The sequence below is a fragment of the Rana temporaria genome, chromosome 9 (genome assembly GCF_905171775.1).
Source record: "Rana temporaria chromosome 9, aRanTem1.1, whole genome shotgun sequence".
In the NCBI taxonomy this organism is placed as follows: Eukaryota; Metazoa; Chordata; class Amphibia; order Anura; family Ranidae; genus Rana; species Rana temporaria.
In genome coordinates, this window is record NC_053497.1 from 32,531,357 (window position 1) to 32,549,248 (window position 17,892).

The 17,892-nt window shown below is 47.0% G+C and overlaps 1 protein-coding gene across 2 annotated transcripts in view; it reads right to left on the reverse strand.

Annotated features, from left to right (window-relative positions):
- The window catches only part of LOC120913272 (regulator of G-protein signaling 3-like), a 235,001-nt gene that overhangs the window by 74,858 nt on the left and 142,251 nt on the right, over positions 1-17,892 (reverse strand). For both annotated transcript variants that reach the window (XM_040323108.1, XM_040323110.1), the window contains exons 3-5: positions 14,197-14,273; positions 6,664-6,732; positions 2,803-2,864 (exon numbers count right to left, since the gene is read on the reverse strand). In XM_040323108.1, coding sequence (XP_040179042.1) covers positions 2,803-2,864; positions 6,664-6,732; positions 14,197-14,273 — 208 coding nt within the window. The remainder of the gene's footprint in view (positions 1-2,802; positions 2,865-6,663; positions 6,733-14,196; positions 14,274-17,892) is intronic.

Below are 17,892 nucleotides of genomic sequence, written 5' to 3' on the forward strand. Positions count from 1 at the left end.
CTGACGTCCTCGGACATCAGGGACGCATACATGCATGTCCCGTTTTGCACATGTCACAGTGTTTTTTTCTGTGCTTCGTGATGAGAGAAGGGTCTCTGTCAGCCTGTGGCCCTCCCTTTTGATCTGGCGTCAGCACCATGGGTTTTCAGCTAGGAGCTCGCACTTATTTGAATTTTGTTGGGACAGCGAGGCTTTGCCTCATTGGCTACTTTGACGACTTTCTTCTGAGAGCAGCTTCTGTCTCCGACCTAGTGGATGGGTTATTCCCATTCAGACCCTCCGAAGATTCGGGTGGATGTTAAACGTTTAGGCCAGAAAGTGTAGCTCAGTGGCAGCAAGCCTGCCCTACATGTGTGCGACCCAGGGTTCAAATTGTCCCTTCCTTCCAGTGGTCGGTGTTTATGACGAATGCCAGCTCACGGGTTGTGAACCTGGAGGTTCACAAAACTGGGGGGTCCAGTCGGCCCTGAGTCGCTGGACTTGCGTGGACCTATGACCACACCTCCTTGAATGTGTCTGGTCTCGGTAGCTACCCAGGGTCGGGCCTGGCTAGTGCCTGGTGGAAGACCGCCTGGGAATACCAGGTGCTGTCTACTGTTCATTGTCCTACTATTTTAGGCGATCAGGCTATGCTTCTCCTTGTGGTCGACCAATCTGGTTTCAGCCGGACAACGCCACGGCCGTGGCTTCAGTCTACCATCAGGTATGCCGGCAGGCAGACTACTGGAGTCGCCAGATGCTGGACCAGGGCGACTGGTCTTTGTGCTTGGGGTGTTTCGGCTCCCTTGCAGGAGGTGAGCCTCACATGGCATGGATCTCCTGGCAGCTTGTCTCCGCCGCAAGGGTGTCAGTTAGTGGCCAGGTCTAGTGATCTTGTACAGACGCGTCAGTCGCGCTGGTGGCCCTGTGTTGTCTGTATCGGTGATTTTTTGCCATTCCTCCATGGTAGTTGCTTCCTCGGCCGCTCCACAGAGTGGATGCTGAGGAGATCCCGATGATTCTAATCGCTCCAGATTAATCTCGGCGTCCTTGGTACGCTGATATCGGGCGCCTGGTAGCGGAGGCACCCTGGTGATTGCCAGGGCAGGAGGTTCCTGTCTCAAGGTCCCATACTTCCTCCTGTTGTACAGTCACTGACTTGCTTAACATGGTTATTGGAAGCCAGACTTTAGGTGACCAGGGTCTGTCTGACTCGGTCATCTCAACAGGGCACCGTAGTCTTCTTCCGGAGGATCTACCGTCGCACCTCTCTTGGTGCGAAGGGATGGAGTGACGTCCACGGGCGTACTTTCAATGTCCAGGGTCCTGCTGTTTTTAAAGCTTGGATTGGATCTAAAAATTGCTTAAAGCACCGTTTGGGGGCAGATTTCAGCCTTGGCTGTGTTCTTTTAGTGGCCTTTTTGCGGCCCGTTCCCTGGTGGGTCCCCTTTTTTTGTGTGCAAGGGGTTTGTCATATACTTTCCCCTCTTGGCCCATCTCTTCCCCCATGAGTTTTGACTCTGGTGCTCTCGGTTCTTCAGGAACCTTCCTTTTGGAAACATCAGAGAGATTTTCTCTTGACACTATCTCAGAAGGTGGCCCCTTTAGTGGCCTTTACCTCTGTTAGAGGGGTTTCTGAGTTGGCGGTCTTGTCTTGCAAGCCGCCATGCTTGATCCCCCATAAGGATTAGGTGATGGTGCGCCCGCGACCTTCCCTTCTTCCGAAGGAGGTTTCGGCCTTTCATACTTTAGGCGTGGTACGCGCTTTGCGGGTATACCAGCCTACTACGGCTCCATTTCGGAGCTTCTGACTCTCTTTTGTGTCGGTGTCTGGTCCACAAAAGGGCCTGGCGGTCTCGTCGACCACCATTTCTCGGTGGATCGGGCAGGCCGTCATACAGGCCTATGCTCCTAAGGGCGGGCCCCCCTTTCCGGTCACGGCACTTTCGACCAGGGCAATTGGTGCTTCCTGGGTTTTTTGTTTTTTTCCCGACATCATGCGTCGGTCTCACAGGTGTGCGAGGCGGCGATTTGCTCGTCCGTTCACGCTTTTTCCAGAATTTACATGGTTGCTGTGAGTGCATCTTATGATGTTTTTTTCAGCCGCTAGTTTTTGCCGGCGGCTGTTTAAAGTTGCACCTCCTCCGTTGAGGAGCTCTGCTTGTTTTGGGGTGAAGTTAAAATTGTTTTTACTGATATATTTCCCACCCCTCGTTTTTTGACACTGCTTGGGGACGTCCCACTTGTCAAGATTTAAGGAGCTGTGTCCGTCCATGGACGATAAGAGAAAATAGGATTTTTTGTACTCACCGTAAAATCCTTTTCTCTGAAGTCCATGGACGGACACAGCTCCCACCCCTCCTTTTTAGGTTTGTACTGCTTGTTACGAACTGAGGCTGCAAGCTGCAGTGAGGAGGGTTATGTCTGGAGGGACCGCCCCCTGGGCGGGGCTGTTCAACTCTGTTAATGTAACATGTATTTAACTATTTAACATGTTTCTGCCTAGTCCTCTCCTGTAAACAGGGAACATAACCCACTTGTCAAGATTTAAGGAGCTGTGTCCGTCCATGGACTTCAGAGAAAAGGATTTTACGGTGAGTACAAAAAATCCTATTTTTCCCCCACACACAGTCAATTAAAGTGACGTTTTTAAAAACGTCATTTTTTTTCATCACATAAAGTGATGGTGTGTACGCGGCATTATGGTTTTACAGAAAAGATGTTACTTTTTTATTCTGAAATGGCACTGGGCTTATGTTCTGTGTCCAATTCACACTGAAACAGTGCTAAGCGTTATTCTACTTTAAACACTGGATTACTCACATGGATGAGCAAGCAGGATTTCAAGGGACTGCCCCCAGCTCTGGACGTCTTCTCCGCTGGGCCTGCAATGGAGAGAAGTACGTACGGATAAGGAAAGACAATTAAAAGACTTCTAAATTGGCATCTTTTATCACGGCACACATCAAAGCAAAGCTCGGCGTAATCTGAGGGCGATTCACTGACTGCCACGGTCCATCAAAGATAAATGAAACATAATTTGTCCTATAACATGCAAATGGGGAAATGTCCCATTAAAGGAAATGTTTAGGCAGTGACATTTCAGAAATACTTGATGTAGATTTGGGCTATGTGCATATTTAATGCTTTAAAAAACTTGTTTCTATAATACAAATTCATCTAACCCAACGATTCTGCCCATCCCAGGGCCGTCTTAATAGCATCATGGGCCCCTGGGCAAAGTAATGCTCTGGGCCCCTACAATGATGACAGTGAAGGTAAACAGACATCAAGTAGGTAGGAGGCATACTGCCTCCCCTGTGTATCTATCACTCTCAGTGCCATCATGGGGCCCCCAATTACGGGGCAGCGTGGGCTCAAGGACCAGCTCCTTTGGGGAAAGTGCAGGGGCCCCCCATGCAGCTAGGGCCCCTGGGTAGTGCCCAGGTGTGCCCTCTCATTAAGACAGCACTGGCCCATCCCATGGTCCTTATGTGGACCCCACATCCCTCCTTGAGGTTCATACTTCCAGATTTATCATTTGTCTTTATGTGGACATATGACACATCCTGGATGGCCTGAAACATAATCCCCCCCCCCTTATCATTAGCTACAAGATGCCTCCAGCTTCTGACCCTAGCTTTTGCACTAAGATATGTACTGTTAATGAGTGCGTTCAAGCCAAGCCAACCAATCAGTGGCTCCACCTGAGCTGCAGTCATATTGTGGTCCTGTGCGGCTGGAGGGAGTCTAGAGCTGTTATGCTTTTGTTTCCTGCAGATAACATGGAAGTAAGCTTGATCAACAATATTGTTATTTTTAACCACTTGCCACCCAAGCCTATTCTGGTATTCCTCTCCTATATGTAAAAATCATAATTTTATTGCTAGAAAATGACTCGGAACCCTCACACATTATATATCTCCATCTATCTATCTATCTATCTATCTATCTATCTATCTATCTATCTATCTATCTATCTATCTATCTATCTAGGCCCGGATTCACGTACCTCGGCGCATAGTTATGCCAGCGTAGCGTATCGAAGCGCAGAGCGGCGAGCACAGTATTCACAAAGCACTTGCTCCCAACGTTGCGCCAGCGTAACGTAACTTCTTCGGCGTAAGCCGGCCTAATTCAAAGTAGGTGGAAGTGGGCGTGATCCATTTAAATGAAGCGTGACCCCATGCAAATGATGGGCCGAACGAACGGCGTATGTGCCGTCCCGTGGCCACATCCCAGTGCGCATGCTCAGAATCACATCGGAGATACTCCCCAAGATACGTCGAATCACTGCCTACGACGTGAACGTAACCTACGCCCAGCCCTATTCACGTACTACTACGTAAACGACGTAAAATACGACGGCTGTTCCCTGGTCCATACCTTAACATGCCTTACACCTTCTTTATGAGGCTTAACTTTACGCCGGACGTAAGCCTTACGTAAACCGCGTATATTAATGCGCCGGGTGCAAGTACGTTCATGAATCGGCGTATCTCACTCATTTGCATGAGGCGTCCAGCGTAAATATGCGCCCAAGATACGCCGGCATAGGAAAGTTACGTCGGTCGGAGGAAGCCTATTTTCAGGTGTATCTAGTTCTATGGGCACGGCGCATAGATACGACGGCGCACATTTAAACTTACGCGGCGTATCTGTAGATACGTCGGCGTAAGTGCTACGTGAATCCGGGCCTTAGCATGTCATGCTTTAATATTGCGCACGCTCGTGGGATGGTGCCAAACTTCGGTACTTAATAATCTCCATAGGACTAGAATTATTGCTTTCGCTTTAACCTTCCCAGCGAAACCATCAGCTCTAAGGCCCTCTGATTTCTACTGTATGAAAGTGTATTGTATTTGTACTGTCTACACCCAAGTTGTTAAGCGCTGCGTAAACTGTTGGCGCTATATAAATCCTGTGTAATAATAATAATAATACCTCACATAATAATAATAACTCACATGTGTAGTTTGAACGCCATTTACATATTCTGTATGTGTTCCCTTCTGTGTGTGAGTACGTGGGGATGGGGGTGCTTTACATTTTTTACAATTTCCCTTTTGTTCACTTTTATTCCTATTACAAGGAATAAAATATAAACATCCCTTGTAATAGGAATAGGGCATTACAGGTCCGTTTTATGGTCTATAAGTCCCCACATCTCTCCTCTTTGCTGAAAAGCCTGAGACAAAAAAAAGATCTCTAAAAAAAAAACAAAAAAAGATCTCTAAAGAAAACAAAAAAAGATATAAAAAAAAAAAAAAAAAAAAAAAACGGCAGTGTTTACATCTGCTGGCGCCGGAAGTGATGCCATGACGCTTCTTCCGGCCTCCGAGGGTCATAGAGATGGCCAGGGACCATCTGGTCTATGTCCAGCTCTATGGCAAACTCCTGCCAGCGGAGAAGTACCGGGTGGCGGCGGAATCCGCCGGCCTGTAAAGGCAATCAAGAGGCTAAACAGCTGCTATGATGGTTTTTACATTACAGGGAATCGCCAGATGAAGAAAGAAAAACTGGCATCATCCAGATATCTGCACTTCAAGTGCCTGACGTCATAAGACATCAACCCAGTGGAAGTGGTTAACAAACAACTAAAAATAATAAATACATTGGGAAGATACATATTTGCTTATTACATGGGCAGGCACTGTTTATTCCTTGGTAGGAAAGGCAATGCTTTACTGGCCTTTCTAAGATAAACTTTGAACGGAAAAAAAAAAGACCATGGGCCAGATTCACAAAGAGATACGATGGTGTATCTACAGATACACCGTCGTATCTCTGACTTACACTGGTCCTATCTATGCGCCTGATTCATAGAATCAGATACGCATAGATAGGGCTAAGATCTGACTGTGTTACACTGTGTTACACTGTCAGATCTTTTTTTAAATTTAAAAATGGCGCCAGGGGCGTTCCCGCTGATTTACGATAAATAATATGTAAATCAGCGAGATACGCAAATTCACGAACGTACGCGGACCCGTCGCAGTGTTCTTACGTCGTTTCCGTAGCGGTTTTCCCGTCGTATACTTACCCCTGTTTTTAGCAGGCGCAGCCAATGTTAAGTATAGCTGGCGTCCCGCGTCGAATTTGAATTTTCCAACGTCGTTTGCGTACGCCGATTCACGAACACGCGCGTCGCAAGTCCCGCTCACGTCGAAACCACTGACGTCCTAGTGACGTCAGTGGGAGTAATGCACGCCGGGAAATTCCCCGGACGGCGCATGCGCATTTAAATCGGCGCGGGAACGCGCCTGATTTAAATAGTACACTCCCCTAGCCGCGGAATTTGAATTCCGCCGGGGGATTTAGGATCCGCCGTCGCAAGTTTGGAGGTAAGTGGTTTGTGAATTAGCCACTTGCCTCCTAAACTTGCGGGAGCGGATCTTAATTCACGTAGATCGAGCGGATCTATAGATCCGCTGAGCTACGTGAATCTGGCCCCATAAACATATCCTGACTGCGCTGCATTACATACATACAGCCACTAGAGGGAGTGCCCACTAATCTGGGTATGAATTATAATCATAAAAATGTGGAGAACTACATACATCAAAAAGCTGAACGTTTCAAATTACTTCCCGGTAAGCTTCGATCGAATAGAAATGAATGCTCGCAGAAAATACAATGCGACACAATGCACAAAATATACATATAAATTATACAAGGTATTACCGTGTAATATGAGATGAATGAGATGGCCACAGTCGGAACAGAGACAAATGGCTTCTTTTGTGCTTCTGTCTGCGATAAAGAAAATCAAAGTCATAGAACATATATACAACATTTATATACATAAAGAATTATGAAGGTGCCGCCCTCATCTCCATAACAGTTCAAAAATACGCCCCATTCTTAACCAATGACACCATCTATCATGAATGCTGCTGCCAGATGCAGCCAACATACCAACCGTTCAGTGTCCACTGCCCCTCTCTGCCAATCCCTCCACTGGCTTCCACTCGCCCAATAAATAAAATCAAAATACTAACAACATATATAACCATTCACAACTCTCCCCCCAGCTACATCACTAACCTCGTCTCAAAATATCACCCTAACTGTCTGTTTTATTCTTCCCAAGACCTCCTGCTCTCTATCTTCCTCATCACCTCCTCTGATGCTCATATCTAGGACTTCATTAGAGTCTCTCCCATCCTCTGGAGCTCCCTACTCCAAAATCAGTCTTGGCTATCTCTTACTACCTTTAGACAATCCCTGAAATTTCAAAATATCCCCCAAACCATCCTCTTCTGTTCTCCCAATACCTCTTCTCACTTCCCAAGGCCTCCTGGTCTCTAGTCACTTGTCACCTCTTCCGATGCTTGCCTCCAGGACTTCTCCAGATCCTCTCCCATCTACTGGGACTCCCTACGCCAAACTCTTTGGCTATCTCCTACTCTATCCAGCTTTAGACAATCCCTGAAAATGCAAAATATACCACCCTGACTGTTCTCTTCTCTCTTCTCATGACTTCCTACTCTCTAGGCCACTTGTCACCTTGTCCAATGCTTGCCTCCAGGACTTCTTCAGATCCTTTCCCATCTACCGAGACTCCCTACACCAAACTGTTTGGCTATCTCCTACTCTATACAGCTTTAGACAATCCCGGAAAGCGCAAACTATCACCCTAACTGTCCTCTTCTCTCTTACCAAGACCTCCTGCTATCTGACCACCTCATCACCTACTCCCATGCTTGCCTCCAGGACGTCTATATAGAGTCTTTCCATCCTCTGGTACTCCCAACCACAATCTGTCCAGTTATCTCCTACCCTGTCCAGCTTTAGACAATCCATGAAAACTTGAAAATATAACCCTGTCCTCTTCTCTCTTTCCCATGACTTCCTGTTCTCTAGGCCCCTTGTCACCTCCTCCCATGCTTTCTCCCAGGACTTCTCCAGAGTCTCTCCTACCCACTAGAACTCCTTACTCTACATGTATGGCTATTCCTTGCTCTGACCAGCTTTAGGAAATTCCTGAAAATTAAAAATATCACCCTAACTGTCCTCTTCTCTCCTCCCAAGACCTCCTGCTATCTAACCACTTCATCACCTCCTCCCATGCTTGCTTTACGGACCTCTCTAGAGTCTTTCCACCCTATGGTACTCCCTACCTATCTGTCCAGCTATCTCCTACCCTATTCTCTTCTCTCCTCCCAAGACCTCCTCCTATGCCTTATCACCTCCTCACTAGTTTACCGCCAGGACTTCTCCAGAGCCTTTCCCATCCTCTGGAACTCTCTACCCCAATCTGTTTGGGTATCTCCTACTCTGTGAGCCTTTGCTCCTTAAAAAACACATCTTTTAGGGAAACCTACCCACCGTCATCCAACATCTGAAATTGTATTTTCTCCATCAACTCATAGCCTCGCAGTTATTACATTTTGTCACTTGCCCCTCCCTTTTAAATTGTAAGATCTCAAAAACAGGACCCACCCTAACCCTCTTGTATTTGAATTGTATTGTAACTGTAGCAGGGGCGGACTGACAACTCATGGGGCCCCTGGGCAATAGAAGATTATGGGGCCCTCGGGGCTCACAGATGGCCTCCAAGCCAGGAGGCAGTACAGAGGCGGGGCAGCTAAAATCTCGGGATTTTCACATCAAAAGCATGTTGGTTTTGGACATATCAGGGACAGATGTAAAAAAAAAAAAAAAAAAAAAGATTTTTACATACTGTCCCTGGTTTCTACTGAGCCTGGCAACCCTGATGGGGCCCCCTAGTGGCATGGGGCTCTCGGGCAGTGCCCGAGTGCCTCAATGGTCAGTCCGCCCCTGAACTGTACTGTCTCCCTTTATTTTGTAAAGCGTTGCCCAAACTGTTGGTGCTCTATAAATCATATATAATAATAATAATAATATTATAAGTATAGATTATGACTCATGAACACTTTTATTCAGGTATAGCATCGGTCTTTGGATGATCCACTTCACTCCCACAATCCAAAACATTTTAGCAGGTTTATTAGTGTCCCCCTAAACTGGCCCTATTGTGTATGATTAGACATCAGATAATGAACTCCTATGATGGGTAGTGACTAAAAGGCCTCATTTAAAAGGATGTTAACATTTCAAACCTCGCATAGCACTTCTCAGAACGCTGGCAATGTTGACACGTCCTGCCAGTGTTCATAGTGTTCTTGTTAACGTTTGTGAAGCTTTGGAGACAACATTGCAAACACTGTTCAGTAAAAAGCAGTCTCCGGGGGAATTAAAAAGGCCAAAGACCTTTTACAGCTCACTCTGCAAACGCTTGTCAAACACCCCGGGCCTGATAAACTATCGGTGGAGCATAGTGAGAAAAACATATGCAAGCTTTTCAATTACATAGCACATAAGTCGCAACCTTCCCAAGACATGTCGCAAGTAGGGATTCTCCAATTTCTGACATGTCGCATTTCATGGGGGCACGCACTGAGACTCATTGTTTAACCACTTGCTTACTGGGCACATAAACCCCCTTCGTGCCCAGGCGAAATTTCAGCTTCCGGCACTGCGTCGCTTTAACTGACATTTGCGCGGTCGTGCGACGTGGCTCCCAAACAAAATTGGCGTCCTTTTTTCCCCACAAATAGAGCTTTATTTTGGTGGTATTTGATCACCTCTGCGGTTTTTATTTTTTGCGCTATAAACAAAAAAAGAGCCACAATTTAAAAAAAAATATATATATATTTTTTACTTGTTGCTATAATAAATATCCCAATTTTTTTTTTAAAAAAATATTTTTTTTCTCAGTTAAGGCCGATACGTATTTTTCAACGTATTTTTGTAAAAAAATAAAATCGCAATAAGCGACTGGTTTGCGCAAAAGTTATAGCGCCTACAAAATGGGGGATAGATTTATGATTTTTTTTTTTTACTTGTAATGGCGGCGATTTGCGTTTTTTTTGTCAGGGCTGCGATATTGCGGCGGACGTATCGGACACTTTTGACACAATTTTGGGACCATTCACATTTATACAGCGATCAGTGCTATAAAAATGCACTAATTACTGTATAAATGTGACTGGCAGTGAAGGGGTTAACACTAGGGGGTGAGGAAGGGGTTAAATGTATTCCCTCATAGTGTTCTTACTGTGTGGGGGGAGGGGACTGACTGGGGGAGGTGACCGATGCTGTGTCTCTATGTAAAGGGACACAGATCGGTCTCCTCTCTCCCTGACAGGACGTGGAGCTCTGTGTTTACACACAGAGCTCCACGTCCCTGCTGTGTCACCGACGATCGCGGGTGTCTGGCGGACATCGCGGCCGCCAGGCACTCGCATCGGCTCCCGAGCGATGCGCCGGGCACATTGTTTCCCCGCTGCGCGCCCCCAGCGGCGCGCACAGGGAACAACAACAACAGGACGTTCAGGGACGTCCACCCGGCACTTGAGAGCCGCGCTGTGGACGTCTTTCGACCATAGCGCGGATCTCAAGTGGTTATTTGGCACACCAGTATAAATGATGCTACCTGATCTGATTTAACCAGTTCTGGACCGGCCCATAGAAGATATACTGCTACAGGGCGGCCCCCCTGCGCAAAATCACGTATATACGATTCTGCACTTCCGCCTAGAGGGCGTGCGTGCCGCCGGCAGGCCACTTCTGCTGTGATAACTCACAGAAAGAAGCTGCTCTGCAGGTGCTGGCCACTGGATGTCTGCTGGCACCCGCCGATCGTCGGGCAGAGACACAGAACAAAGCTCTGCCGATCTAAACAAGGCAAAGCTTATTTCGGACAGGAGGAGGGGAAGTGATGGATTTGTGTCCCTGCAAAGCCCCGAAAGAACTAACCCCTATGGGAGAGAGCTCCCATGAAGGGGGTTAGTTCTTGCAGGGAGGAGCCGAGACAGCCACGAGGGACCCCAGAAGACCAGGATCGGGGCCACGGTGTGCAAAACGAGCCGTACAGTGGAGGTAAGTATGACATGTTTGTTATTTTTTTTTAAAAACACAGAAACCTTTAGACCCGGTTCACACTGGGGCGACACTTCAGGCGGCTGAGCCGCCTGACGAGTCGCGTCCCATTGAATGAATGCAATGGAACCGTTCTAATAGGAGCGACGCAAGTCGCTCCGACTTCGAAAAAGGTTCCTGTACGACTTTGGGGGCGGCTCAGGGTGACCTGCATTGACTTCTGTACAGAAGTTGTTTTGCAAATCGCCTCTGAAGTCGTCCTCAGGACGACTTGCAGAGTCACCCCCGAAGTCGTGCCGCTGCAGTGTGAACCAACACTTAGTGTACCTTTAACCACTTAAGCCCCGGACCATTTTGCAGCTAAATGCCCAGGCCAGGTTTTGCGATTCGGCACTGCGTCGCTTTAACAGACAATTGCGCGGTCGTGCGACGTGGCTCCCAAACAAAATTGGCGTCCTTTTTTCCCCACAAATAGAGCTTTCTTTTGGTGGTATTTGTTCACCTCTGCGGTTTTTATTTTTTGCGTTATAAACAAAAATAGAGCGACAATTTTGAAAAAAATGCAATATTTTTTACTTTTTGCTATAATAAATATCCCCCAAAAACATATATAAACAATTTTTTTTTCCTCAGTTTAGGCCGATACGTATTCTTCTACCTATTTTTGGTAAAAAAAAAACGCAATAAGCGTTTATCGATTGGTTTGCGCAAAATTTATAGCGTTTACAAAATAGGGGATAGTTTTATTAAATTTTTATAAATTTTTTTTTTTTTACTACTATTGGCGGCGATCAGCGATTTTTTTCGTGACTGCGACTTTATGGCGGACACATCGGACAATTTTGACACATTTTTGGGACCATTGTCATTTTCACAGCAAAAAATGCATTTAAATTGCATTCTTTATTGTGAAAATGACAGTTGCAGTTTGGGAGTTAACCACAAGGGGGCGCTGTAGGATTTAGTGTACACTTAGTGTGTGTTTACAACTGTAGGGGGGTGTGGCTGTAGGACTGACGTCATCGATCGAGTCTCCCTTATAAAAGGGATCACTCGATCGATACGCCGCCACAGTGAAGCACGGGGAAGCCGTGTTTACATACGGCTCTCCTCGTGCTTCAGCCTCGGGGAGCGATCGCGACGGAGCGGCTATAAACGAATAGCCGCGCCGTCGTCCCGGATCGCTCCCCGAGGGAACACGCCCGCCGCGGGGGGGTCCTCGATCGGACCCCCCACCCGCTAGAAGGCAAGGACGTATATATACGCCCTTCTGCCTGTCCGTGCCATTCTGCGGACGCAAATAGTTGTGCGGCGGGCGTTAAGTGGTTAAGGGTGGCAGTCAGTATGTCAGGAACCTGGATCACCTGCTGGTGGCCCTTTCCAGAGCAGTGTCCACCAGCGGGGATCTCCCAGCCGCTGGGAGGATATTTAGTTCTGCCTCTACATTTTCCCCTCTCTCCAGTGTTTGGTTTTCTGCCAGATACTGGGCGACATTGTCCTGTTCCTGCTCTGGGCACTGGTCCAAATCATATGGTGAAGGGGGGGATTATGGTGTGGGGTTATTTTTCAGGGATTGGGCTTGGCCCCTTAGTTTCAGTGAAGGGAACTCTTAAGGCTTCAGCATATCAAGACATTTTGGACAATTTCATGCTCCCAACTTTGTGGGAACAGTTTAGGGATGGTCCCTTCCTGTTCCAACATGACTGCACACCAGTGCACAAAGTAAGGTTTATAAAGACATGGATGAGCGAGTTTGGGGTAGAGGAACTTGACTGGCCTAAACCTCAACCTGCAGGGATGGACTGGCCATTGGGACTACAGGGAGTTTCCCGGTGGGCCGGTGGCTCACTGGGCCGGCTTCAGTGACAGCGGACCGCCGCCCCCCTCCGCTCCTCTGTCTTTCCCTTCCCGCAAGCGCTCACCTGGGGGAAACAAAGAAGCAGGGGGAGGACCAGAGGAGCAGGGGGGATGACAGAGGAGCATGGGGGAGGGGACAGACAGCTGACTCAACAGCTATGGCCTGGGAGTTTCTCACTTCTGCCTAATCTTGTCCTATAAGGGGGGCACCGAACTGATTCTTTTTCCCCCGGATGAAATAATGTTTAGCTTCCCCTCTGGTACTGCCTATGAGAGTACCAGTACCAGCTGTTCTACTCTAATAAAGTAGAACGGCTAGTGGCTAGTGAAGGGGGAGAGGGGGCTTGGGTGGCCGGGGGGGGGGGGGGGGGGGTGCGGGAGTTGTCCGGCCGCCATGGGAGAGACCTGTCAAAGTGGGACAGTCTGGATAAAGTCCACCCGATAGAACACCTTTGGCAGGGGTCAAGTTCTGGGGAAAAAAGTGTGGGAACTCCCACCCAAGATCCACTCCGCCACCAAAAAAAAAAAAATTATACGCTCATATGCATAACTACTAAACCGCATGGTTCTTTCTAAATCCCGCAATAACTTGCGGCCGACCTCCGCAATGTCTCCTGGGAACAATGACAAAAGCTCCCAGGAGACATTGCGGCATCGAGGAAGTGACGGAATTCCCGCACACTACCCGATGAATCCATATACAGGAAGCGGCCAGTAACATAAAGGATTACTAAGGTTCGCCTGCCCCTGACAGTGACTCGAGCTGGGCATCGCCGTTTAGTGAAGGATTGGCTCAGGTGGCTCGGCTGCTCTAGTCCTGCAAAGGGAACTGAGTTCCTGCTGTCAAAAAAGTGCAGGAACTCCGTTCCCACGCGTTCCCGCAGGACTTGAGCCCTGATTGGGATGAATTAGAGCGGAGACTGCGAGCCAGGCCTTCAAGTCCAACATCGGTGCCTGACCTCACAAATGCACTTCTGGAAGAATGGTCAAACCTTCCCATAGACACACTCCTAAACCTTATGGACAGCCGTCCCAGAAGAGCTGAAGCTTCTATAGCTGCAAAGGGTGGGCCAACTCAATATTGAACCCTACGGACTAAGACTGGGATGCCATTAAAGTTCATATGCGTGTAAAGGCAGGCGTCCCAATACTTTTGGTAATATAGTGTACATCCTGAATTAAAATAATAAATACAGTTTTGGATTGATTTGGTATCATTAATGTCCCATAAATAATTATTATTATAGTGTCATTCCTCATTGAACAGTTTGGGAAGTGGGTACTGGGTAATGAAGCATCATACAACCCTCATAAACATTTTTTATAGGGATTTCATCAAATGTTTCCTCCTAAAGCCCATGAAAAGGAGGCCCAACGGTGTGGTTAGAAATCCATAAATAACAGACAAACCCCACACATGTGGAGCAATAGAGGACTCATCCCGATACTCACTCCTTCTTTTTGTGCCTTGGCGCTCTGTCAGTTTCACAGACGGATCCTATATCTGTCTCCACACTTGAGGCCAGCGACTGCAAAAAGGGAAAAGTGATAAGAAGGGGTTAGCCGGAGTGCAGAGCATTTCTGGTCTTTTATCACCCACTTAAAACTAAGTATTTGATATCGATGTGTACTGAGCACAAATCTCCATGACAAAATGCATCACGCAACAGTCACGGAACAAAATACTTTATTTTACAGTAACGGCAAAAGTTTGCAGAAGCTCTGGCAGGGAAATGGACCTTCCGTTTTTCATGAAGGGTCCGTTTTCAAGAACTCTAGACACTTACTTTATTCTGGAAAGATGTAAAGTTGAATTCCGGGAATTCAGCCGCTTTGTAAGTGCAGACACACTATGAGTTAAGTCCAAGAAGGTGCATGACATCTCCTGAACTCATGTATTTTATATCTGACAGGTTTTATGGCTCTGCCGGAGCATACACTGACATTCGGGGCTGTGAGAGAGGCACACAGAGCAACTATGCCTACCTCTTCCCTCTGCTGCCCATTCAAAGAAGCCTTTGTATTTTGTGAATGAGCTCACATAATACAAAAGGCTTCTGTGATTGGGCAGGAGGAGGGGAGGGAAAGGCTTAGCAGCTATGCCCTCCCCTCTTCTGCCCATTCAAAGAAGCCTTTGTATTTTGTGAATGAGCTCACATAATACAAAGGCTTCTGTGATTGGGCAGGAGTAGGGGGGAGGGGCCGGCATAGCAGCTGCTCTGGCCCTAATGTTGAAAAATGCTTAGACCTGAAGCATCAGTGTGGGGCTCCTGGAAATACAGCGATTGCCATCTTTTGAGAGTGCAATAAAACCCTCAGATGTAAATAACAGCGATAAGCCCAGGAGATGTCATGCACCTCCTTGGACTTAAAGTGGATGTAAAGCAAGAAGGGTTTTTTTTCCTTAATGCACTGTATCCATTAAGATAAAAAAAAAAACACCTGTGTGCAGCAGCAGCCCCAGCACCCCCTAATACTCACCTGAGCCCCATCTCTATGCAGTGATGTCCACGAGTGCCTTGTCCGTCCGGGACTCTCCCTCCTGATTGGCTGAGACACAGCAGCGGCGTCATTGGCTCCTACTGCGGTCAATTAAAGTTAGTTAGCCAATCAGGAGAGAGGAGGCAGGGCCAAACCAGGGCTCCGTGCCCAAATGGACACATGGAGCTGCGGCTCGAGTGCCCCCATAGCAAGCTGCTTGCTGTGGGGGCACTCGACAGGAGGGAGGGGGCCAGGAGCTTCGAAGAGGGACCCAAGAAGAGGGGGTTCAGTGTAAGAAATACACAGGAGAAAATGCATTTTGACAAGGGGAGTGTAGAGGTGGGCAGGGAGTCTACCGACATCACGACTCCACCCACTGAGCTCCGAACAACAGACCCACCACAGAATCTGCAGTTTTTTCAGGTCTCATAACAGACAGAGGGGGGACATTTGACATGTAAGGATACATGCAGGAGGCATCTATATCCTTGTAGATCAGCACTATGGAAGTAGTTTAGAAAGGATGAGAGTGGGTTTACATCCACTTTAAAAAGCGATTTGAAAGTGCTGCGAACCGGGAGTTTTTAACCCTTTTTTTTTTAAGGACTGAGCCTGTTTTTCAGACTCGGTGTTTACAAGTTAAAAACAGTTTTTTCACTAGAAAACTACTTAGAAACCCCAAACATTATACATTTTTTTCTAACACCCTAGAGAATAAAATAGCGGTCATTGCAATACTTTGTCACACCGTATTTGCTCAGTGGTCTTACAAGCGCACTTTTTTTTTGGAAAAAAATTCACTTTTTTTTTATTAAAAATAAGACAACAGTAAAGTTAGCCCAATTTTTTTTATATTGTGAAAGATGTTACGCCGAGTAAATTGATACCCAACATGTCACACTTCAAAATTGCGCCCGCTCGTGGAATGGCGACAAACTTTTACCCTTAAAAATCTCCATAGGCGACGTTTAAAAAAATTGTACAGGTTGCATGTTTTAAGATACAGAGGAGGTCTAGGGCTAGAATTATTTGGGTCACTTTTATTCCTATTGCACAAAATTTAAACAGCCCTTGTAATAGAAAAAAGCATGACAGGTCTTTTTAAAATATGAGATCTGGGGTCAAAAATACCCCAGATCTCACATTTGGACTTAAATGCAATAAAAAAAAAAAATTGTCATTTAAAAAAATGACAACAAAAAAATTAAGAGCTATGGGCGGAAGTGACGTCGCTTCCGCCCTGCTATGGTATGGAGACGTGTGGGGGCCATCTTGCTCTCACTCGTATCCCTACCTAACAGGACACAGGACCCGATGGCCTCTGATAAGCGGCGGAGGGCGTGGGAGAGCGGTGGCCCCTCTCCCGCCACCGATAACGGTTATCTCGCGGTGAATCTGCCGCAGAGATCACCATTATCGTAAACTGGACCGCCCGCTGAAAAGATGGACACCTGGGTTATGGCAGCAGCTGCTGCCATTATGGAGATATCCATCTTTAAAATGCCGACATATATATACAGTGGGTGGTCGTTAAAAGTGTGAAAGGGGTCTAATAGCAGTCAACTACAACTACAGTTCAAACCATACAAGTAGTCCCTCTACAATGCACTCTGATGCTCTGGGATGTCGGGTCAGCAAGTCCAGACCGCGATCTACTAGTCATCTGGCCACAATCTACAGGTTGCTGACCTCCGATTTAAGGCAAGTATCTTTTAATGGGCAATTATTCATTTTGATATTTTTCATTTTTTTAGTTCAACATTAACCACTTAAGCCCCGGACCTTTAGGCAGCTAAATGCCCAGGCCAGGTTTTGCGAATCGGCACTGCGCCGCTTTAACAGACAATTGCGCGGTCGTGCGACGTGGCTCCCAAACAAAATTGGCGTCCTTTTTTCCCCACAAATAGAGCTTTCTTTTGGTGGTATTTGATCACCTCTGCGGTTTTTATTTTTTGCGCTATAAACAAAAATATCCCCCAAAAACCTATAAAAAAAAAAATTTCCTCAGTTTAGGCCGATACGTATTCTTCTACCTATTTTTGGTAAAAAAAAAAAATCGCAATAAGTGTTTATCGATTGGTTTGCGCAACATTTATTGCGTTTACAAAATAGGGGATAGTTTTATTGCATTTTTATTAATTTTTTTTTTTTTTACTACTATTGGCGGCGATCAGCGATTTTTTTCGTGACTGCGACATTATGGCGGACACTTCGGACAATTTTGACACATTTTTGGGACCATTGTCATTTTCACAGCAAAAAATGCATTTAAATTGCATTGTTTATTGTGAAAATGACAGTTGCAGTTTGGGAGTTAACCACAGGGGGCGCTGTAGGAGTTAGGGTTCACCTAGTCTGTGTTTACAACTGTAGGGGGGTGTGGCTGTAGGACTGACTTCATCGATTGTGTCTCCCTATAAAAGGGATCACTCGATCGATACGCCGCCACAGTGAAGCACGGGGAAGCCGTGTTTACATAAGGCTCTCCCCGTTCTTCAGCTCTGGGGAGCGATCGAGACGGATCGGCTATAAACGAATAGCCGCGCCGTCGTCCTGGATCGCTCCCCGAGATAAGCCGCCCGCCGCACGCAGCGGGGGGGGGGGGTTGGGGGTCCCGATCGGACCCCCTACCCGCTAGAAGGCAAGGACGTATATATACGCCCATCT